This window comes from Acyrthosiphon pisum, chromosome A2 (genome assembly GCF_005508785.2).
Source record: "Acyrthosiphon pisum isolate AL4f chromosome A2, pea_aphid_22Mar2018_4r6ur, whole genome shotgun sequence".
Lineage (NCBI taxonomy): Eukaryota > Metazoa > Arthropoda > Insecta > Hemiptera > Aphididae > Acyrthosiphon > Acyrthosiphon pisum.
The window spans coordinates 116,943,427-116,967,618 of record NC_042495.1 but is presented as its reverse complement, the minus strand read 5'-3'; the positions used below and the strand labels follow the sequence as shown (position 1 = coordinate 116,967,618).

General features: G+C 29.4%; 1 protein-coding gene and 1 long non-coding RNA gene across 2 annotated transcripts in view; one reads left to right on the top strand and one right to left on the bottom strand.

Moving 5' to 3' along the window:
* The window catches only part of LOC107884017, an 85,643-nt gene that overhangs the window by 48,387 nt on the left and 13,064 nt on the right, over positions 1 to 24,192 (bottom strand). The window lies entirely within an intron of this gene.
* Positions 13,796 to 15,922, top strand: LOC100572040. The gene is made up of 4 exons (XM_008185906.2): positions 13,796 to 13,981; positions 14,052 to 14,313; positions 14,577 to 14,906; positions 15,221 to 15,922. The coding sequence occupies exons 1-4, from the start codon at positions 13,957 to 13,959 to the stop codon at positions 15,390 to 15,392; spliced, it is 789 nt and encodes a 262-aa protein (XP_008184128.1). The 5' UTR covers positions 13,796 to 13,956; the 3' UTR covers positions 15,393 to 15,922.

Genomic DNA, 24,192 nt, shown 5'->3' with positions numbered 1-24,192 from the left:
AAAGAAAATCTGAAGACCAAACTGAACAAACGATTAAATAAAGAATGTTCTAATAGTATTGTGTTATATGTTATGTATATAAATTATAAATAGTATGAAAAAAATAAAGAGGATATTATTTAAAATACAATATTTTAAACGTGAATGTTTATTTTGTTCTTAATAGGTTACATTTTAAATTCTTCCACATTAAAACTAAAAATATTATAATTTTTAACTAGTTTGATATTACATTTCGAGATTATTATAGTTCTATTTTTATAGGCTTATTAAAAAAAAAATGCGTAGTTGATAAAAATCCTTAGAATAAGCCCTGAAATTTTGTATACATTTTCAAATCTTAGATTTAAAAAGAAAAATTTTTACAAATTCTTAACCCAAAATAATTCGCTAATTTTCGTGTTTTTTACATATTTTGTCAATTTTCGAACTTTAAATGCTGATAAAAAAAACTGTGACTAAGGATTTTTAATTTTTTTCATCTGCCTTTGAAACAATATAATAAGAACCTTGTATTACATTTTCAAGTATTTTTACTCAACAAATAAAATTTTATTGACATTCATAGAAAAAAAAACTAATAATATTGGAAACTGAAAACGTTCCTAAACAGTTCAAAACAAATCAAAATATTTTGAAAATGTTATCATGTATAGAAAATGGAAATATAAACAACCAGTGAAAATTGCATGTATCTACGGTCATTTGTTTTCAAGTAACACCAAAAACCAAAATCAATTTTCTCGAAAACAGATTTTGTGGTAAAATTCCCGTTTTTCCTTAATTTTTCTTTTGTTTTTCACGGCACTTTAGAAAACTACTTTTACTTTTGTCCCCCCAAAGTACTGTTGAAGAAAATCCAAGCACTTTTCTATCAGAAAAAATACTGTTGAAGAAAATCGAAGCACTTTTACTGTCCTAAAAAATTAAAAAATTAAAAAAATAAAAATAAAAAATAAAAAAAAACACACATCATTGTAAAATCAATATATTCATCGTTCCACTCAGAATCTAAAATAAAAATATTAAAATCTCGGAAATAATATTTAGTAATCGGTTAGTATTCCTCTCACACCGTCCACAGAAATCTTAACATACGGCTAAAAATACGGTGGCCTGTATAATTTATGGACTTACTCAAGTCCTGCTAAATCAACCTGCTGGGTGTCAGTCGGTGATATAATGGATACCTTTCATCTGATGTTTCTGTTAATATAATTACGTCATCAATAGTATATATCAATTTGTAAAGATTTAAATTAATACGCATTTTAATAAAAAAAAAAAAGGTTAAAAAGGCTAGAAAAAACAATTAAAATAATAATTATAAATAATATTTGTCATTGATGTAAGTAAATAGCTAGTTATATTAGTATATGAATATATTATTGTCGTCTATTTCGTGTTTTCTTCTGGGGAAAAAAAATCACGTGTATATGAATAATATTTCCAGATTTCGCCAATGCAAATAACTGCTAATTCCGCATGATGAACGTAGGGTACCCTTAAGGATCATAAATTACGAGGGGACGGGAAAAAAATATAATGCATATTTTGGTCTCAGTAAATCCGTGTCCCTATATATATAGTAATTGTACGGTATACGACCTACCTGCGGAGAAAATGGCTTCAATTAAAACTAGCCCCTAAATCATAATTACAATGTTTTAGTTTATGTACGCGCTTCCCTTGAGAAGCCAAGATAAAAAAAAAAAAAAAAGATAACCGTGTAAATTATTTTGACAGCATTGCTTAAACACAAATGAAATTATGTGTAAATCAGTGAATATATCTATTTTTACGAGTTAAACATTATTTATTTCTCCTCCGAAAGACTATATTATACAAACTAAGACGCGAATTTATTTGGAAAGTAAAAATGTAAATTATTATCTAAATGGTTTCAACGGCAGTGATTTCAAATCTAATAGCATTATGCATTTTTGAAATGTTTCATTTAATTTTTAATTTAATGTCTTAAATTATTATTGTTATGGTCTCACTAATTTTCATACTAAAATAAAAGACGAACTTATTAGTTATAATAATATAGTCGAAATAAATAAATAATATTATATCTGTTGCAAAAATGTTCCAATTTTATAGACTGGTGAAGAATGCTGAATTCAACTGATGTTCAGTTGAAATCGATCAACCAAGAATGAAAATAAAACAGTCTTTGTAAAGGCTTTGAAAAGTAAATTTTCCCACTGCCGAACAAATTTATATTTATAGGCTTTTAAATCGTTTAGTGCCTACACCACGACGACAAGTGATTCAGTGAAATAAATACAATATTACGAGTATATTGTCTTGTATTATTGAATTTACAAGTATAATATAGAGAAACGTTTTAAAGTTTTTCATTTTAACGATTAATTGAAATGGTGTTTTTCAACTACATAATATTTTAGTCATGAAAGTTTAAACTTTTTTTTTTAGAAATATTAATCCGATGATCATAATTATTTGTGTATACTTTATATTTTTTATTAAAAATATTAAATTATTAATTTATTATTATGGATGCATATTTTATGTAGGTAGGTAGAATATATTTTATGATCTGATGTACATTGTTAATTTTTTCAAGTAACGTTAAAAAGGAATAAAAGCAATTTAATTTTTAAATTTTACGTTTTCAAGTTTTATAGCATATTATTATGATAGAATAACGCGTACAAATTACATCAAGTGTACTTATTTTTATTCAGTTTCACAAACAAATTAAAAATTTTAATTTAAAACACTTCTATCTATTATAATAATAATATACAGTTATATTTTGCAATGCCCTCGTGTAGATATAACAATGATTGTGCTATTTATGTTTATACACTATATGCATATACTTATAAATTATAATATAATATTACGGTTGGATGAAATTTTAGGATGTTTAATTGTATTCATAAAAAAAATGCTTATTGTATTCATAGTGTCATCAGTATAATGACTATAGTTCCGTCGTTCAAAGAAGACGAAAAACAAGAGGAGCAATTATAGGTAAGTACACATTATATTAAGAGGAACATGTGTTGTTGTCGCCGCCTTACAGACGTACGATATGGCAAATGTTCGTTCATTAGTTTCAATAAAACTGTGTGATGTTTTTTTTCATATTCGGTTGAATTTACCTATTATCAAACTTTAAATATGAACGTTACTTATCAGTGCTTAAGCGTCGGCTTTTATTCGATATTTTCATTTTCAAGCCAGTGATATGAGCATTTTTAATTTATGATATTTCACGTACCCATAATACTACGCTTCAAATTTAAATATCTAAACAATCGCTGACGTTCAGGCACAGATAATTTTCTTGCCGAAAGTTTGATAATAGGTCATTTCACTCGAACATCAAAACTATAACAGCACACCGTTGAAACTAGTGAACGAAAACTGTTCAGTTTGCAAGATGGAGACTACGATTGGTGCATGGGTAGCGTCCTCTTAAACTGAAAACAGTTTTTATTAGATAAGCAATTGTGCTGTTGTTGCGTATGGGTGTCTATAGCCGCGTCGTTGTACATACAAGTTTAAAGTTAAATGATACAAATGACGCCAAGTACGTACAATACCTATCATATTACATGTCGATTCAGAACTTGAACGCAAACGACCAGTTTACACAGTCAACCCTAACACGACGTGTATAATATGTACATAAATCCACTATGTAGACATATTGTGCGGGACTTTGTCTATGTAATAATATTATCATTATCGTTTTCACAGTTTAAAATATGGTTATCTCGTTTTAAATATTGACATCGGGGGGAGTATCGCTGATACACGCGTAACGCATCACTGTCGACATTTCTTCGACGAAAATCCACAGAGAATATTATCGTCGTAGTAAATAAATAATAATAATATATTTTACGAAAATATGTGCTATCGAGGTAGTAGGTACCTAAGAAAACAAAATCGAGTTCGGAATAAATTATTGTTAATATTATTTTCGACTGATTATACTTATCATCATACTTATCCTGCTTTCGTGATGATTATATACGCGTTAAATATTGTCGATATAATAATAATTTATGCGGCATTAACTCGAATACTATATTACACACATATATGTACTACGAGTGTTGTGGTACAATAATAAAACGATGGCGTAACGCCATCATACGTTAATAAATGTTAAGACCGAAACGGCAAACGCATATCGCACTATACATTATTGTGGTAGGTAGTACCGTGGTTACATGCACCGTAGTTATAAAAATATCGCATAATATTTGGCGAGTGCGCAAATGCGACATAGGTATACATATGTACGGCAGTATAATATAGCAACGGTACTCCATTAAGTTTAATATTAATGATACTTTGCGACCAGCAAAATGGGACCCTAAACCAATTTAATTGATTCATCAAGGCCAAAAACTCCGGTGTCCACCCCACACCCCTCCGTAACCATCAGAGCCGTTATAATTGTTAATAATTCGTTCGCTGTTTCGGTCGCCGCATCCCGCGGTATCGCACGGTTCACATGCTTTTTAAACAAAAATTAAATTTCACAACGGGTTTTAGCAATTATTCGAAACGTTAATATCGCATTATTATACAATACGATATGGGCACCTATAAAACGCTATACACCTATAAATGCCGAATACCCCTCACGAACATAATACATGATATAATAGTATTGTTCGTATCGTATACTAGATTAAAAAATTAAACAAAAACGGACGAAGTGAAACGTTTAAAAAAAAATTACAATAGGCGTAACCCCGCGTATTATACTAAACGTGTGTGTGGTTGTGTGTGTGTGTGTGTGTGTGTGCGAGTGCACGCTACATATTACACCACGTGCATTGTCGGATGAGCTTTGAGCTTGGCAGACCGGAAAATTAAATTTATGACACCTGCATTGTTAACAATAAACCTCTTTTGCTCGGATGAAGAAAATGGGAAATGCACATTTCCAAAAATGATTAACACATTGCCTACGCGTATAAATAGCCGCAATCAATATGATATTGTGAATGTCATCTCACGGATTAAAAAACAATATGTGTCGTCGTGGGTCAACGGTTTAACGAGTAAAAAATGTCGTACATTGTTATATTATATTATATTATGTACGTATTATAGAGTAGAATCAATGTTATCAGTTAGTTGTCGATTAAAAATATAAATATAAATATTTATATGATCCAAAGTTAAGTGTATATAAGCGTTTATTTTTATCTGCACGGTAATTCTTAATCAAATTGTTATTACTATAGCAGTTTGACATCATTAACATCTGCAACGGATAATAACGAACCATTTGAGTAAAGACGACCCATATAGTATATAATTATATAAATATATATATTGCCGGTTAAAAAACACATTTAAAAATAATTTTTTGAGCTGTAAAATATGTTTTTAGTAACACAAAAAATATATAGGTTCTAAGAATATTTAAATTATGAATATTTAACGATCTACACTGCACCCCAAAATTACATAAACTGATATAAAAAATCTATGTTTAAATTATTTACCATTATGCCATTACAAAAAGGCCAAAAAGAGCTGAGATATAATACATAAATACATTAGTAAATAATGAACTAAATTAATGACGAAAAATGTAGTTTATAAAACTAAATCAAATATTAAATATTTTCTTACATTTTCCAAGACAGTCGGGACTGTTGAATGTTAAAAAGATTTTTATGATGCGAATTCACTATCGATAATATTATGATTTTTGGATTTAAGACAGAGTAATTTATAAATGGTCGTAACATATTCAACCGGAATTTAATCCATTCCGAATGTAATTTATTATTTTGGCACCTCGTGAGCCGTGATCAAAAAATAAAAAAATAAATATGCAAGTCTATGACGTTGCACTCTCGACAGTACAATAATAAGAGAATAAAGAATTATTTGAATTTAAAACTATTCAACGAATAAAAAAATAATATTCTGACGCCGATGTCAGGTGTAGGTCACTCTACGTGACGACTGTATGATAATAAAGCGATGGAGCACCGGCAGTCCGCAGCCGTCTGTTGCGCTGATCAATAATTTATTATAATAATAATATAATAATTCAATATTTATTTTTTATTTCCGAACCATATACAATTACCTATCAATATTTCACAATTTACGAATGAGATAAAATATGCGCCATGGATTTATATTATTTTTATTATATTTGCGGTTCTATTTTGCATAGATGCACAGTATAACGTACCTAAAAAACTCCAAATATTTGATCATTTAAAATTTACCCAACAAAAAATTATAGAAATCGCCTTACACATACTAATTAGTAATTATTGTATGATATATAGTTAAGGTTCATTTAACTTAATGTATTGAAAACTAGTGATTTATTATTTTAAACAAATTTAACTAGAACATATTTTTAAAGGTTTTTTTTCGGGTGGGAGGGGGAGGGGATATTTATTATCACTTTTTATGTTTGAATATTAAAAAAAAAAATTGTGAGTGGTTTACCAGAAAGTCCGGGATAGTATTCGAAAATATTATCCTCGTCCCTAATATATTATCGGTTAGGTAACCTATAACTGATTTCCATGGTATGACAAACGGTGGCGGGAAGGACATATCTCGGAAATACGATTTAGCTAGCGCAGTGTAATGTTATGCGCATGATACATAATAATAGACAAAGACGGTAAATTATGGTGTAACACCTGGGATTTTCCTTGTTCACCACCATTGTTAACCCGAGTCTGGATTACCGTCATCATATTAAATAGTAAATACTAAACGCAATCATTTATTGTTTTACTACCAGTTAACAATGTCAGTTCAAAGAGTTGCTACAAAATTAAGATTTTCCACAAGACCATTGAATATAATATATATATTTATATAGTATGTGCTTAACGAAATTCACTAAACAGTATGCATGAACGGTTACGCGTACACGGGGGAGGGGGGGGGTGTCATGGGGTTTACCACCCATCATTAACCGTTTTTTTGAGCACTGATAGCTCCCCTACATATTTGCCTTGAAATTATCCACAACCTCCCCCCCCCCACATTGAAAATTCCCCAGAACGCTACTGACAGTATGTAAGACGTAAGTATCGTATAGTTTTCGAATATTATGTATTACCGAAATACTGTTTGTACATTTTGACGTTTTGTTGAACTTTATATTTCAATTAAAATTGGTACCTAATGTATAGACTATATGTACATAGGGCTAATCAATACGTATTGTAGAAATATTCTATGAATTATCCATATTTTTTTACTATATGATTAATTAACTATATTTTAGTTTTGTGTTGCCAGTTAGCTTGTAAAATAAATATTATCAAAATTCTGCAAAATAATCAAGAGAACACGAATCATCAATTCCAAGAGCGTCGCATAGTATTTGGTTTTCAGGAAAAAAAACCTGTGTAGTTCTTAGAATATTTTATTAATTTCCATTTATAAAATGAATATGTAATAATGAAATCGTTTAAGAAGAAAATCACTTTTATATTTTTAATACTTACCAGTTATCAGTTATCAATTATAATCCAATAGTGTATAAAATTTCGATAAGTTACTATGAAATTATTTAATATAAATAATTAATAAATAAACTTCATAAATAGTTTATTTAGTTTATAACTTATATCATTACTATTTCCAGAATTCTGTAAAAGGTATAGTACCCAATCGTTTAATCGTTATTATCAGTATTCTATATATATTTATATATTGACTAATTTAGGAACCTCTCGCCTCCAACACAACCTTTTGATTATAAGAGGCTTGCACATTTTTAATATCATAACATTATGCTAATGACACATTTAAGTTTCAAACAGTCAATCGGCATGTCGTCGTCGTATAAATCACTCCTATTACGCATTTCAAACAAACAGTAGGATGATTGAATGATTTTTTTTTTAAATGTGCGTAATATTATCGTTCAAAATCCGTATTAAGGCAACATATATTATACGACTTCTGAGGCCCATATGAATTCGAAGTCGTACCAGCCGAGGACGACGGCCCGACGATAGGATGCTACTTTCATCTCACTGTACAATATATTGGTGTTATATAAGTTATAACAGTATTATTATTTCTATACACGCCGTGTAGTGTGGCCCATCGAGTGTTTCCGTTTTTCCCATTAGGTCTAACACCCAAAATCACATTCTGCCCCACTCTGTAATTAAAAAATTAAATTCTTACACCCCCCCCCTCACTACCATTCAATTTACGGATAGATAACATTATTATTATTATTATTATTATTATTATTATTATTATTATTATCATAAATAATGCGTCGCGTAAAAGTCCCTCTCCCACCCACCACCACCACCACCACCGCACACAAAATCCGACCCCACACGCGTGCCGACGGGTTCCCTATATTATGATCATAATAGTAATAATAATAATAATCATAATAATAATATATATGCACTGCACCACCCGCTCGTCTGTTCAGTCATCGCCACCACCGCTGCCACACACCCCGTCGAATATCAAACCCGCGTCCGGGACAAAGGGTTCGAAGTCGTAAATATAATACGCGTACCCACTCGACCACCGGCCATCAGGTTTGTACTAATATATGCGTATAGTATATTATTATTATTATTATTATTATTATTGTTGTAGTGTATACTATTATTGTATGTGATTTACGGACAGAAAATTGTCTTTTAACGTCGAAAAACTGGTTTTTCTCTTCTCCTACACGGTTGAGGTGGGATTCATGTTAACCCACGCGTTGATCGTGATAGATTCTTAACAACTATTATTATAATAATATGTTCGCGAACCTATCTATATGATAAATATGTACCTAAGTATGTTTGTCTGGTACTTCTGAGCTCATGCCGAAAACAATTATAGTTCGAAGACGTTCAGACAAAAATTAACTTTCAGCATAATATGCAGGAGAGAGGAGACCAACTGTGGTTTCCAGTTTTCTTGCATCTGATAAAATTGGAAAATATAAGCCCTCTGTTTATTTAATAATGTCTAACCAATACGCTGAAAATACAACGTTCGCTCCTATTCGCGACCACCGTGGACCGTGGTATACCATACGTACCATAATATGCTGTATAGCATTTTGAAGACAATTAACATTTGATCAAACTTATTTTGATGTTTAATAAGTTAATATATTTTGGTAATTTTATCAAATGTATTTATATCGATAACTGGTCAAAAAAAAAACGTGAAATAAATAAGAAATTTTAACGGTTGGTCTTTATTTCTGTAGGGCATAATAGCTGCAGTTTGCGTACAATTGTGAAATATATGAGGTAGGACATTAATTTACAAGTTATGATAATACAAAATTTTCGCGCCCCCTCCAAAAAAATACTTTGAACGACGTTGCAGTGTTAAGAGTGGTTATAGCCGTTGCTTTTATTCAATTTTTGTTATAATAAGTGCCGTAAAAAATGATTATCACAAAGCACTGAAATGGTCGGCCATTCAATATGAGTCACTTCGAGTTAGCCATCTTTGAAATATATTTGAAAAGAGCGGTCGATGGCCCTCAAGATCGTCGGAGTTAATAATTATACCAAACTACGTATATATGCAGTCCACAATTTCTTTTAACAAAGTTGTTTGAAACAAAAAGTATTACCCAAGCTTACCCACGCGCCACACTTGGTGAACTAAAAATTAAAAACAAGACACAAAATTCATGCTATTTGGCAGAATATTTTATTATTAGTATTATTATTATTATTATGCTACTGTGGGAATTTTCAATGACGACCCTCAAGAAATGCTTGAAAGATTGCGATGGAAATAATTTTTATACATAGAACCATTAAAAAATATATATAGGTTGAACGCATGATATACTGTATTAAATACTTAATCATTAGTTTGGTAATTCATTCGTAATATTTAGTGCTTTATTATACGCCTTATATAGTTAAAAACTTACTATCGGTTGTATCACAAACTTTTAATGTTCCTCAGTAGATGATGAAGATGACTGTATAACATAATTAATTTATAGTATAGATACATTATTATCACAAAGTTAAGAATCCATCGCATACAATAGTAATAATAATGACAAGAATGATAAAAAAAGTAATATAAATAGAGAGGAATTAGGAATGGTGTCAAGTAGGTTTGCACAACACGTGTGCTAAATTGTATAGGTAATCGGTAAACATTTTTTAAAAACCGCGCTTTCATATAGACGGGATACATTACAGCTACCTATTTATATGTTTGATAAATGTTTAAAACAGGTACCTTACAGCTATGAAAATATTATAGTATGGCTGTCGGGTTCAGGATTTAAAAATCTTATTCTTGACGTTTTTACTGCGTGGTCATTTGTAAACTTTATTAAAAATGTCTTGTTCGCTATGCAGTATAAAATATATGCGCACACATATTATATTCACCGTGCATATGCAAACGAGTCATACGAGTATGTGATGAATTATATATACTTAATTTATGAAACAATACACATGTGTGTTTTAGATGTTTAAAATATTTGGATATTTGGTATATTGATAGTAAGAGAGAGAGAGAGAGAGCTGATATACGGATTATAAATTAGGTGGTTTACAATAGGTCAAACTCGGTTGTCACATTTATGCAGTTTAAGAAATAATTGTGTAGTGCGCAAAATTTCAAGTGAATAGATAAATTATTATTGATTTGCAATGACGTAGACGAGAATTTTTATTGGTGGGGGTTATGTATTCATTATTTCTGAGATAAATCACGGGGTTATGCCACCGCATTAATATTATATGTATATAAAAAAATCTCACAGGGAATCCATCCTCCCCCCCCATTCTACCCCACCCGTGAATACGCCAATGTTAATTTGTACATTATTTTGTTTACTCAGTAGATACCAAATTACTACATCTGTTCGTGTAATATTATAATATATACTGAAATAATTGGGGAATGGTATTAATGAACGACGTTATACATGGGAACATATTAAAAAATAAAAAAAAAAAAATTTAATTTAGTGTGATTTGCGTACTGGGGCGCATCGAAAAATAAATGCGCATTCCTTAATCTTCGGCCCTGCAGGTTAGGTTAGGTTAGGTTATAATGCCTAGTTATATATCACTGCATGATATAATGTCGAGTTATTTTTTTTTTGCTATTTTTTATAACGAAAACTAAAAATTCTATATTGATTTCGTTACAATAATATTAATAAAGTCGATCGTGATTTTAGTTATTAAATACCGTAGAACAAGACGTGTATTATAATAAAATTGTTACGTTTTTTTTTTTATACACTAGCCACTGTGTTAAATTCTACAAAGAGAATATTTTTAGTTCTTCTAAATAAGTCTGCAAACGATTTACTCGATACAAAAACAAAATGTTACAAACAACGTTTACCCGGTTTTTTTTTTGTACGGAAAAAATTTATCTTGTGTACTATTATTTTCAGCGCACAGAAATTTCAAAGGGATGTGTCAGCAACGGGTACATGGACCACCGTTACGGTGTCCGAAACCATTCACTGGGTTTTATTATTTATGTTTGAAACACATGCCCAGTGTTTGGAACGATTAACACTCGATTCGGTCTGTATTTGTGTTTGTGGCCCGTTTCATTTTTACAATGCAAAAACACCAATGTGGATTTCATTGGCCAACTCAAATGCAAAGGTTTGAAACATATTATAACAATAATCTCTGGTGTTTCAAACCGAAATACAATTTACGATGTAGCGCAATATTTTATTTTTTTACTATTCTTGATATTTTATGATCACGAGAAGATACTATGCAGTGCAATACGTCATGTACAGCCCTTAAATTTAAAAACCTAAGTAATGTTTTTTTTTTTTTTTAAACTCACTCGTAGATTTTAGTATAATGGTTTTTTTTCCCATGATTGTTCAAGTTTTTAAACTCATTCTTATTTCTTGTGGGCATTTTTTAATAAATTCATTATTAAAAGAAAAAAAGGGGTTAGCATGCGTAATGAATCACGTTGTATAAAAACATAACGAGTCAATAAATTGCAATTTGAGTTTATAACTTTATCTTATAACAATAATTATGTATAATAACAGTTGAGTTAGTTTATTATGCATTATACACTATTTATAATAGGTACTTGTTAGTTGTTCGTTTTAAAATATTAACCATAATCAAAATAAAACACCAGTCTCATAATTACACTTTTTTGCATGCTATACGTTGATTACTGCTTTATGATATTTTGAGAAGATTAATAAACAACCACCTATTATACTAAAACTCACAACCTACTGCTGAACTAATCTAATCGTTTATGGTGTAGTTCTTTTATAAACTCTTTCATAAAATATTGTATATTTGATTTATATGTAATATAGAATAGTCCACAATAATAATATAACTATTACGATGTTTGATCATACAAAATAATTAATAAATAATGAATTTGTATAATTATTTGTCAAAAAACATTTAGGTTAACTGAAAGTTTGATTTAAATTTCTCACAATGAATAGACAGGTACAATAGGAAACTTTGTCATAATTATAATCTGTTGTTAAACCGTACATTTATTGTTCAGATGATAAAATAAGTTAAAATCGAAAATTCTATGAACATACCTCATTAAGTTCGACATGATTAAAATATACCATTAGTGGAATAAGATAAACTTTTGATGAAAAGATATTATTTGTAGAAAAAAACATTGTAAAACCATAAAATAAGAAGTTTGAAAACACATACTTTCTATGGTTTGTTGTTAGATTCAACTAACTTTTGTCGTATATAATTCAGGCATAGATATTTATTTCAAGTTAAATACGATTAAATAGAACATGGCCAATGTGCATTGTAAATTATATGGTAGTATTAAAAAATAAATAACAAGTACCAGACCTCGGGTTTAATGCCCTTTCTTTTTTTATTTCCTGTCACTGCTGTGTTATCACTACTTATAACACACTAATAATTAAGCGATCGTCGGTAAGAGTTGTTTATCGGGTAATGGAGGATGAATCCAGTGTATTCTGTTAATGACGAGTTAATTATTTTAAACGGTTAAATAAAATTTAATTTTTTTAGATAATGCAGTGTGCAGCGAGTAATATTTGTCGGAGGTAATTTTTTTTCGATTGGATAAAAGGGTCGGATAACTTTCATTTACTGCCTTAATTGAAACATAATGTAGTTCTTTGATAGATAATCAAATTATTATTTTTATTTGTGTGTTCAAACGGTTATCTATATGTCTTGATATTTTTATCGTTAAATATAATTTTTCCTGTTGTTTTAATTCAACTGATTTTATTTAAATTTTCTTAGATAAAACACTTCTTGCATAAATAACATATCCAGCAACCACTATTTTTATACATATACGTTTTTCAACCGGTAAACGTAAATAATTTGCAAGGTTTTGTCAAATTCTATACATGCTATAAAATGTACTATATTCTGTACGATTTAAAAATATTCACATTGCTATTATTTTTTTAAATATGTAACTAAAAAATATGTCCTGCATGATTCATTTAATTTTTCTGTGTATTATGTATTTTTCAAAATATAACACATAATATTGTAAAAAATACATTAGCAAAAACCTTGTTTACCTCTATTTATTTTTTTTTACTAAATCTACGTTTGAAGCTTAATAAAGTATATTTTAAGTTATAGAATAGGTATTCAGGCATTAAATACTTGGTAATGAAGTTAAATTCTCATCAAAGATAAATTAACAAATCATTGTAAATTAAAATTATATCAATATTGTAATAAAAATACTTTTTCGTATGAATTTAAAAAATATATATAATATTAATTTTGTACATAAACTGAAAATAACTTAGTACATCACCGTGACAATATCTTTGTTTACAATCTATAGTATTAAATTATAACATCCATTTTCCAAAACAAAAATTAGTCAATACTTATTTATATTCCATACATTATTAATACTTCAAATAACTCAACTGAACATTAACAACTAAAAATGACAGATATCGAAAAAAATACAAGTGCCTATTACACCAATTTTAAATGCTATTTTTCACAGCTAGTTATGACTTTTAAATTGTTTGCATTTAGATAAATCAAAATTTACCAAATTACCGTCTTCTACGACCATTGAACCGCAGACCTCGAATGAAAATTTTTCCAAAACAGATATAACATCTGTAGAGTCACATGATCTAGTGGATCATCGCGAAGAAGTGGAGTTGGAATGCAAGAATTATTTTGAATCAGTTTTCAACTTAACGGAACCTTTAAATGCAAATAGTATCGATAACAACGAAAAAAACGACAGAATACCAAATGATCTGACACTGACAAAGGAAATGGTTATAAGGTTTGAAAAAATTATAAATAATCATTACCACGCTTATAGTTAATTGTACGTGTATCTAAATCTACCTATAATCAATTAATACAAACGTTTTTAATTAAAATCAGATTTTAATTAATATAGATGCATATATGGATTAGATTTTTATATGAGTAGTATTATAACATAAAATTACTTATTTACATACAATCTTAAAACAATATATTATAAAAATACTAATTATTACTTCCTATTTTATCTAATATTATTATTATCGATACTAACAGCGCCGTAGAATGTTTTATAACTGAATTGAATAACGAAATCAAAGTGGAGTCTACAACTACTCTGCGGTCAGAGGTAGAGGAAACCCACAAAGAAGACGTCCAAACGAATGTTACAGCTTTAAGAAGTGAAGTCACAAATGAAAATAGGTCCAAAAATGTTATAACATCCAAAATACTACATGATCTAGAGAATCGACGAGAAGAAGGCATGGAGTTGGAATCGGAGAATTTTAAATCAATTTTGAACCTAACGACACCGTTATCTGCAAATAATAACACGGAAAACATAATAAATGACGATGAAATACTAACGAAGGATGGAGTTACGAGGTTAGAAAAAAATTACGATTTATTATTATTTTTATAGCAAACTGTACGGGCACTTATTGTAGGTACCAATATTAAATTAGTTAAAACGTATTCAATTATAATCGAATACAAAGTAGAGATATTATTGGTGGGGCTTATATTATTTGAGAGGAGTCTTATAATATAAATTATTTTTTATAACCCACGACTGAAATTGACGTTATCTAAAATTGGTTCTTAACAGGCAACTATAAAATAATCTATTAAAATAAAAAATAATAATAATTGCTTTCTATGTTACCTGATATTGTTATTATTATTATCCATACATACAGCGCCATCGACAGTCTTTTGATCGATATGAATAACGACGTCAAAATGGAGTTAATAACTCCTCCGCGGACAGAGATAAAAAGAACCCACCGAGAAGGCGTTCGGATGAATACTACAGCTTTAAGAAGAGAAATGCATATCAAAAAGAGACTTCAAAATAATAAAAACAAATAAAAATTTTAATTTTAATTCTTATGATTGTGCCTGCATCATATTACTAATAATTATAAGCAGTTGTACCACAAAATTTATGTAGACGTTGCATGTAATATCATTGAAGTATGTTCCACTTCCACAGCAGTTTTATGCGACTATGTGAGAAGAGAAAATGTTGGGCCGAATCCATAGCTAATAGTTGTTTATATAGAGTTAAAATTGACAAACATATTAGTGACCGAGTTCCGGTGAAGTATAAATACGATACATGCAAACTTCCAAATACATAAGTCATAAACCACAAATTGAGATATTTGTTAATTTTGTGTGGGTTAGTATGAATAACTGAATTTTGGTTACTGATTATTCAAAAGGACACATTTTATATCTATAGTTATCCATAGTTTCTTTTTGAGGTAAACTTTTGAAAAATAAAATATAAATAAAATAAGTACCATATATACACTCAATTTAAGATATTTAAAGGTTCTAAGTGAAACACTTTGTTTGGTTTTACTATCCCCCCCCTCAAAAAAAAAAAAACAAAAGGTGTATAGAAAAATATGATAAAAATAAAAAATCTATTATCATAAAAAATAAAAGTATCCAATAGAAATATAAGTTTTAAGTTATAAAATCAAAATGTTTCAATATTGGCAGCTGTAATGAAAATATGGTTGATATGATTGGAACTATTAAATAACAGTAGGTATAATAGTGGGAACTAGAAAATGTAATTAATTTAATGTGACTATTGGACAGCTATAATGTATAATAATATAATATATATAATTATATAATACTTGTAGGAAATATAAACTAGCAAAAGAATAATATTTTTTATAAAACTAACAATTATTTTATTATTGGTATCCATGGCAACGAATTTTGTAATTGACGGACGAATGGTACAATAGAGGGAATAATACATTTTCTGTGAAAATCTATGAATATAATATAATACTGTAGAGAGGCGTGATAACGTTTTTTTGCTAATAAATATCTGTTTTCAATGTTAAATTATGCCGTTTATGTTACATTACTTTGTCAAAATATTAGTTCAGTTTTTTTTTGTTTTGTGCGAATGGCTAATTATTTGGGTTGTTTTTTAGTGTTTGAATTCTTAGGTTGGATTATATTTATTATATTATATTATATTTATTATATCTCCTATAGAAATAGAAAATCATTTAATCATAACGTGCTAAAAAGTATATGGAGACACACATTTACAAATAATTATTTTTTATTCAAGTACACACCACAAGTAACATTTTTGAGTTTTTCAATGAAAAATTGAAAAATTGAATTTGTATTCAAATTTAGAACTATTGCTTAAATATTCTACTATTCCATACCATTCGTGTAATATTTAATTTGACTATAATTTTATTTCTTCTTGATAATAAAGAATATTGTACCTTAACGATATTATAAAACTATTATTTATAACACTTGATATTTAAAAGGGACGTAAAGGTATATACCCAAGTGAACTGCAAACCAATGATTCGTTTAAATGAATCAAGCGAGCAGTGTGTGCTTAACGTGTGGTATTGCATTTTCAAAGTATAAACCCTTTTAACAAAACTTTTCTGTAATATTCATATAAGGTACCTTTAATAATTTGATTTATTACGGTGATATAATTATAATAGTTATAAATTATAAAAATTATGAAATTCTTATTGCCTGTCAGATTTTAAATAATTTTTTATATTATGTTTCTTAGTGTTTTAAAAAAAAATATGCAATTGATACAAACCAACCATGTTTATTATAAGTACTTAATTTGTATATGTTTTAATTCAACCTACCAAAATTATTACTATTATTATAATGTTATTTTATTTTTATAATAACCTTTTAAACAACTGTTTAAGGAAATTGTTATGATGATTTGTTAATCTGTGGAACTTTAAAGCTATAAACTCCATTACATGCGCATCATAATATACCTATAAATAATAATTTTTATTAATTGATTTTGATACGTTAAAAGTACACAATGGTTTTGCGTTTAATCTATTAAATTAATAATACAAATTTAATTATTACAGGTATTTAGGATATTATAGTTAAAACTATTTATTCATAATAGAATAAAATTATCGTTTATTACGTTTATTATTTATTACGTTTTTAATTTGCTTATCGTTATAAATAATTTAGATTGATATCTATTGCATAAATTAAGTTTCAGTTATAAGTGATATATTTTGTTTTTTTTGATTTTACATAATATTTTGAAAAACAAATTCATGAAAACTCCAGATCGTAGTAAACTTATTTTTTTTTTTATTAAGGCTCGACATCTGAGGTCATTAGCCTGATGCGGGATTACTGTTGATTTCAACAGGTGTGTGTATATGTGGCAAGGATTTGTCTCTAAAAATCCAAGTTGATCACCCATCCGGGAACTAATGACACTGACCAGTGCTTACACTCAGAGCACATTGGTGACTTAATGCAAACACCGCGCCACACCAAGCCAGTATATTTATTTTTATACGTGACTATAGATAGTAAAATAATACACTTTAAATGTTATAATATAATATGGGAATAAAATATGTATAAATAGCATATTATAATGGCTTAAATTATTTATTAATTATACCTGCTAAATTAAATATTGACCACACGATTTGCTTCTAAAGTTTGAATTTAAACAATCAAGCAATTAGTTATCTATTATAGTATTCAATGTAATTTTATTTTTCTATAATGGCGGTATAGTTATACATATATGTTATTAGATCGCATGTCAAAAAACAAAGACGATATAAATATGTTTGTTTAAAAATCACGTGTTCCTATTCGGGTTTAAAAAGAAAAAGTTTTTTGAATTTTTAACTTCTTTCAAATTTTTTATCGGTTTTGTCCTATTTGATTTCAGAATAATAAAATATAATATCAATAGGTACCTAAATAACTTAAACATTTGCATAGACGAGGTAAAAATATAATATAATACACAAACATTAAATAAATAACGAGCTTACACAAAATTAAATGAGTGAAACTGATTAATCAGCTAATAATATTACCACTGATATTAATACTAAATTATTGTTAGTTTTAGACTCTGAATCAACAACGCCTTTGCAACATGGGCAGGTGGTTCATGCGGTTGTGTTTATTTAGCACGCTGCAGCGGGCAGTTTCTTAATAGGAGCGTATAAAAATCGTCGCGCAGATTAGTATAATTACTCGACACGAATAGTGTTCATTAAAATGAAAAATGAATCGTCCAAAGTCGGGCAAAACACTCTAATGACAACATTACAACGGTGACGGCGACAGTGGCGGCGGTGGGTCCAATTACGTGTGGAAACGACGACAGTATATTTTATATTATATAATATTATAAAATACAATAACGATTTCCAAACAAATATTAGGAATCCGATACCAATTACAGTAGAAACGTTACAGTACACGGTAAAAACACCTATTTTTTTGTGGCAGCCGACGAAAAAACAATTTATTGATTTGAAAATAACGCGTTTGGAATAGTTTCGAGCTAATATTGTAAATAATATTTTATAATTTATAGCCTGCCAATAAATTGCCATATTAATAATAATTATTTTTCGTATTTTGGCTGGACAATGCTTTGATCAGCGCACAATGGTTTTCACAATGGAAATTGTGTTTCAACCATAGATAATATAATAGATACATGGATAGGCCATGGCTATATTAACAGTGTGTGGGATACTGGGATCGCGGTCTTTTTTGTAGGATAGAAAGAAAAAATATATTTTATGAATGTTCAGAATGTTCTCTCTCCTGCATGGGGTTCTATTTAAGGTTATGTTCGAATACAATCACCGATACTACTGTATTATCTATAATCGTCGATATATTTTGAAATGTTAACGAAAAATATTTATCCCATATACACTCAAAATCGATAGTAATAAATGAACCCATGATAAACTCCAATAGCCTATCCGTTATTTGCCCGATATTATCCATCTCTTTATTGTCTATGGTTTCACTCCCCAATGTTAGAAGTATCCAGATACTGTAAATCTGTCGTGAATGTTACAAAAATAGTATTGTGCGTTAACAACTGCCGGCAACTGCAGCTGCTACGACAATGTATAATATGGCGCGATAGAAAATAAAATGTTATGAATGTACGTAATTGTTCGAAGTTCATAGCTTAAAGGTTTGAAATCGGGTAAAAAAAAAATAAAACCCAAAATATCTGTCTAAGCTGTGGAGAAGAGAATATTCTGCAGCGCACGCAATGGCGTACCTACCTATACTAACCTGTGGGGCCGAAGTCCGTGTTAATGTCGGGCCATGGTCCGACCACTTTTTGAAAAATGTGGTGGATAGTTCACCTGTATCTTACATCAAACTTTATTATGAGCAAGAGTATATTTAAGTACCTGTATTTAAGCCAGGATTATCAGTAAATGTATATTAGGGTCCCTCTATATCAAATAATTGGGATATTGAGGCCACGAAGTTTTGAAATTACCCTACCACATTTTAAAAACTTTGGCGCCACTGCTACTAACGGTGGTGGGCGGGAGGATAACCCCACCACATGAAATATTCAGGAAGAATTGATTTGCTCATAAGATGTATTTTTTGGTCAATAATATCCCCCCTTTAAACGAGATTCAGTTCTAAGTACGCCACTGCCCGGACGTGATAATGGCAAGCCACAATAATAACGACAATTGGCCCGTTGTATGTGTATGATAATGATAATAACAATGATAATGATAATAATAACAATAGTCCGCAAAAGTGTTTCAATCGACCATTTCGTCTGATTTATGCACGACCGTCGTCGTGGGCGGCGCGGTGCAGTGGCAGCGGCGGCGACGAGTTGAATTCCAAATTTCCGGTCTAACAGGTAAGGTATATCAAATACTCTACATCGTAACGTCTAGTATTTGGGTGCATATTATTATATATACACATTACTGTCGCGTACTATACACGCAGGTACACGCAGACCTGATGCAACGTGGTGAAAAACGATAATGAAAATTCCTAAACAAACGCGCGCACCCGACTCGGGGTCTCTTATTAATTTATATATTGATGAAATATATCTATACGGTGTAATGTGTGTGGAAGATAATATATTACCTATATTATATATATATATATTTATATATGGAATCGAGGGGCGACCGACGGCGGTGACTATTTAAACAGGCCGACAACCCCGAGGACATATATTATCATTTGCGCCACCGACTAGGTTGGTCGTTATTCATACAATTAGAACACGGCTGGATCGCGAGACCACCCTCTGCCGCTGACGTTCAAAGCGCGCGTGCGCGCGGGTGTGTGTAGCTATAATCGTTATGCGCATGCGCCCGTATGCAAAGGGTTTTACGAGCACGTGTGTACAGGGTTATGTTATCTCGTCTCCGGTGTTGCCGCCTCCGACGGTATATACTTCTATATATATATATATATATATATACTATTGCATATATATATGTTTAGGTGTACGTGAAACCGCAATCAAGCAGATTAGGCTCAGATGGTCGGATTAAGACGGCAAAGGGGCTATTATTTGGCTCGGTAGCGTCTACTACTCGCACCGACTCGGCGGCGGTGGATCAATCGGTCCCGGACGCGATATTACGGTATATACAGCGTAATATTTGACTATAATATTAAGCATATATTATGTTTTTATACAGAGCGGTTATTTTTACGTAAACCGTACAGCGCCTAAGGGATATTTTTAAATTATTGTTATTATTACTAAAATATGTTCTTAATATTTTTTTTTTTTTTAACTCCTGGTAATTTTTACTGTTGCCTTAAATACTTTTATTGAAAAGGGTAAAATACAGTGGCGTATACAAGGGGGGGGTGTTTGGTGGATATGACACCCCCCTTGAGTCGTATCATATATTACATTATTATTACATATATATTACAATATAAATTATTATATATAATAAAATAGGAACATAGGTAAATACTAAATCGTAATATGAAATATAAAATAATGCACAATACTAATTACATAATATATATACAGGTTAACAATATCGCGATTGCGGCGGTAATTGTGGTATCGTGATATACATTTTCATAATTCATGTAGATATAATAATTTCTCAACTCCAAAGTATAAGAAGTAATTGTGATGTAGAATTTCATAAGTATTTGAAGAATTAACAGAAAGATCAAAGAAAATTGATTTTGAAATTGACATTCCTAGAATGGTCAAACGACAAAAGCATCGATCAAAGTATCATACAGATAATCCTGAAAAATATTTTGAAATAAGTGTATTCCTTCCATTTCTGTACAATTTAGTGCAACAATTAAATGACCGATTTATAAACCACAAAACTATTATAGCTGGCTTTTATTTTCTCATTTCTAAAAAAAATTATAATTAACAAGCTATCAAAGATTTAAGTGAGTTTTATTCTGATGATATTGATCAAGAAGTTATTAAAAGAGAGGTATGACATACACATTTGGAAAAACTAAGCATAAAAAGTGTTCTTTACGCTCTTGATAACTGCAATAAAGACCTATTTCCAAATGTTTTTAAACTCCTTAAAATATTTGCAACAATGCCTGTCACATGATGTAAACCTGAAAGAAGTTTTTCTACATTAAAACAAATAAAAACTTATCTTAGAAATTCTATTGGTCAGTTTAGACTTAATGGATCAGCATCTTTAAATATTCATCGTGAAGTCGAGGTAACAGTTGAAGAAGTAATACAAAAATTGTCATTCAATCAAAAACGACGAACGGATTTTATTTTATAATATTTTATTTTTTTTCATTATTATCTATTGATAATACCATAGAGACATTATGTATACTTAATTAATTAATTAAAATAAAAGTTTTAGTTTGTACGTATTATATATAATATTTAATGTTTATAATTAACACTCCCCTTCAGAAAATCCTAGCTACGCCACTGGTAAAATATATTTAGTGATATATTGACATACCTTCACAATCCGTGACGACAATAATGTATCTATACATAACGAAGAGAATAAAACTGTCGGGTAGAAATACAATGATATAACGACGACAATAAGATCGCACGTACTCGTCAAGCATACCAATTAATAACGATCTCATTTCGATGACTCTTATAAAAATATATACATATATAGAAGACTTTTTTCTTTGCAAAAGATTCATATAGTTTTCGGTTATATGAAATAACATTTTCGAAACGTTATTAAACTATCACACATGCTAACTGCTGTTTAAGTACGTGATTCCAATTTTGTTATTCTTCTTAGAAAACGTCATTACATTTTGTTGACCTTCATCGTACAGCTAGTCCGCACAAAGTATCAATTTCTATATTATCTAATGTTCTCACAAAAATGATTTATTCAACTACCTATATCAAATTTTAATTTTAATTAGTTATTATAACAATACAATATTATTTACATTTATTATACATTTTATACTGAACTGTAATCAGTATGTGATCAGAATATTTTTATATTTTATTATGGCCGATACCCCTTATATTAGACTGATCGTCTATTATTTAGTAAAATTTTGTAAATTGTTTTTACTATACTACCTTCTAAATCAACAAGAATTTCTTATAAGGGTATCAAACTCTTGAAATCAGAATCCATTACCCTTTTCCACTCAACCATATAAACATTGGCTTTTTGCAGTTCTTGTGCTAACCATCGATACGTTTATAGTCACGTTAACGTGTAACATAATTATATGCAACTTAAATAAAACATTTTCGTAATTCTCCTTTTGGTTTAGTCAATGTAATAGTAATTCAACGTCCTTTACTACCAAAGCAAGGTTAACGATGCGTTCGTTATTAAGCTTAAATTATACTGATATTAGATTCCTTACTATTAATATAAGTATAATAAATGAAACATTTTTGAAAAGTAATATAATTCAATAAATTAAATAATATTAATTGAAAACTTTCGTAAAATATTTATTTCACAATAAATCATTAGTTAAAACTTAATTATAAAAGCGATTTAATCACCGTATATTATAATACCTACATTAATATATAAATGTATTATATTTTATAACAGTTGTAAATACAATTCAAATAATAATTTATATTATTTTAATGTGACTCTGTCAATATATCCCTAAAAAAAGTCTTATTATCTAATTATAATGGTTTGAATTGAAATGGGCGATTTAGTTTTATAACTATAGTTATTCCTACAGATAGGTACACTGTGAAGTGACATCGACATTTTATCTCCAAAAGGTAACAATCTCTCATATTTTACTATCGATAGTAAATAAATAATTGTTAAACGTTTTTCTTTAATTTTGTGATATAATTTTATTGTTCTAGGTATTGTTATCAACCTATTTGGGTTTTAACCGTCTTTCGTACGGTTATTGTGGAAACAGCCGCCGATGGCGGTAAATGTTCCTTTGTTGCAGCAAATCATCGAAAAGCGATTCGATAAACGGCCGCACAGTGGTCTGAAACGTCATTTTACGCGGCCAAAACTATACATTGAACATTTTAATTTTTTTGTTTTTTTTTTATAAAATCATTATCTACACATGTTTGGGAATACTGATACACAGTTACAACCTTCTAGGTCCATTTTCACGAGAACAGTACCATCGTTCGCGAGATGTTTTCTTACTTCTATACCTTACACGTCGTATTTCGTTGTCTTACTTGTACATGTTTTACAGTCGTAGTATAAATATTTTTACAACCATCAAAACTTTTAATGTAAACTATGAGTATATCCTTGAAATAATACAAAATACTAAAAATAGATTTTAATTTTTTTTCTATTTTTAGATCGTACTA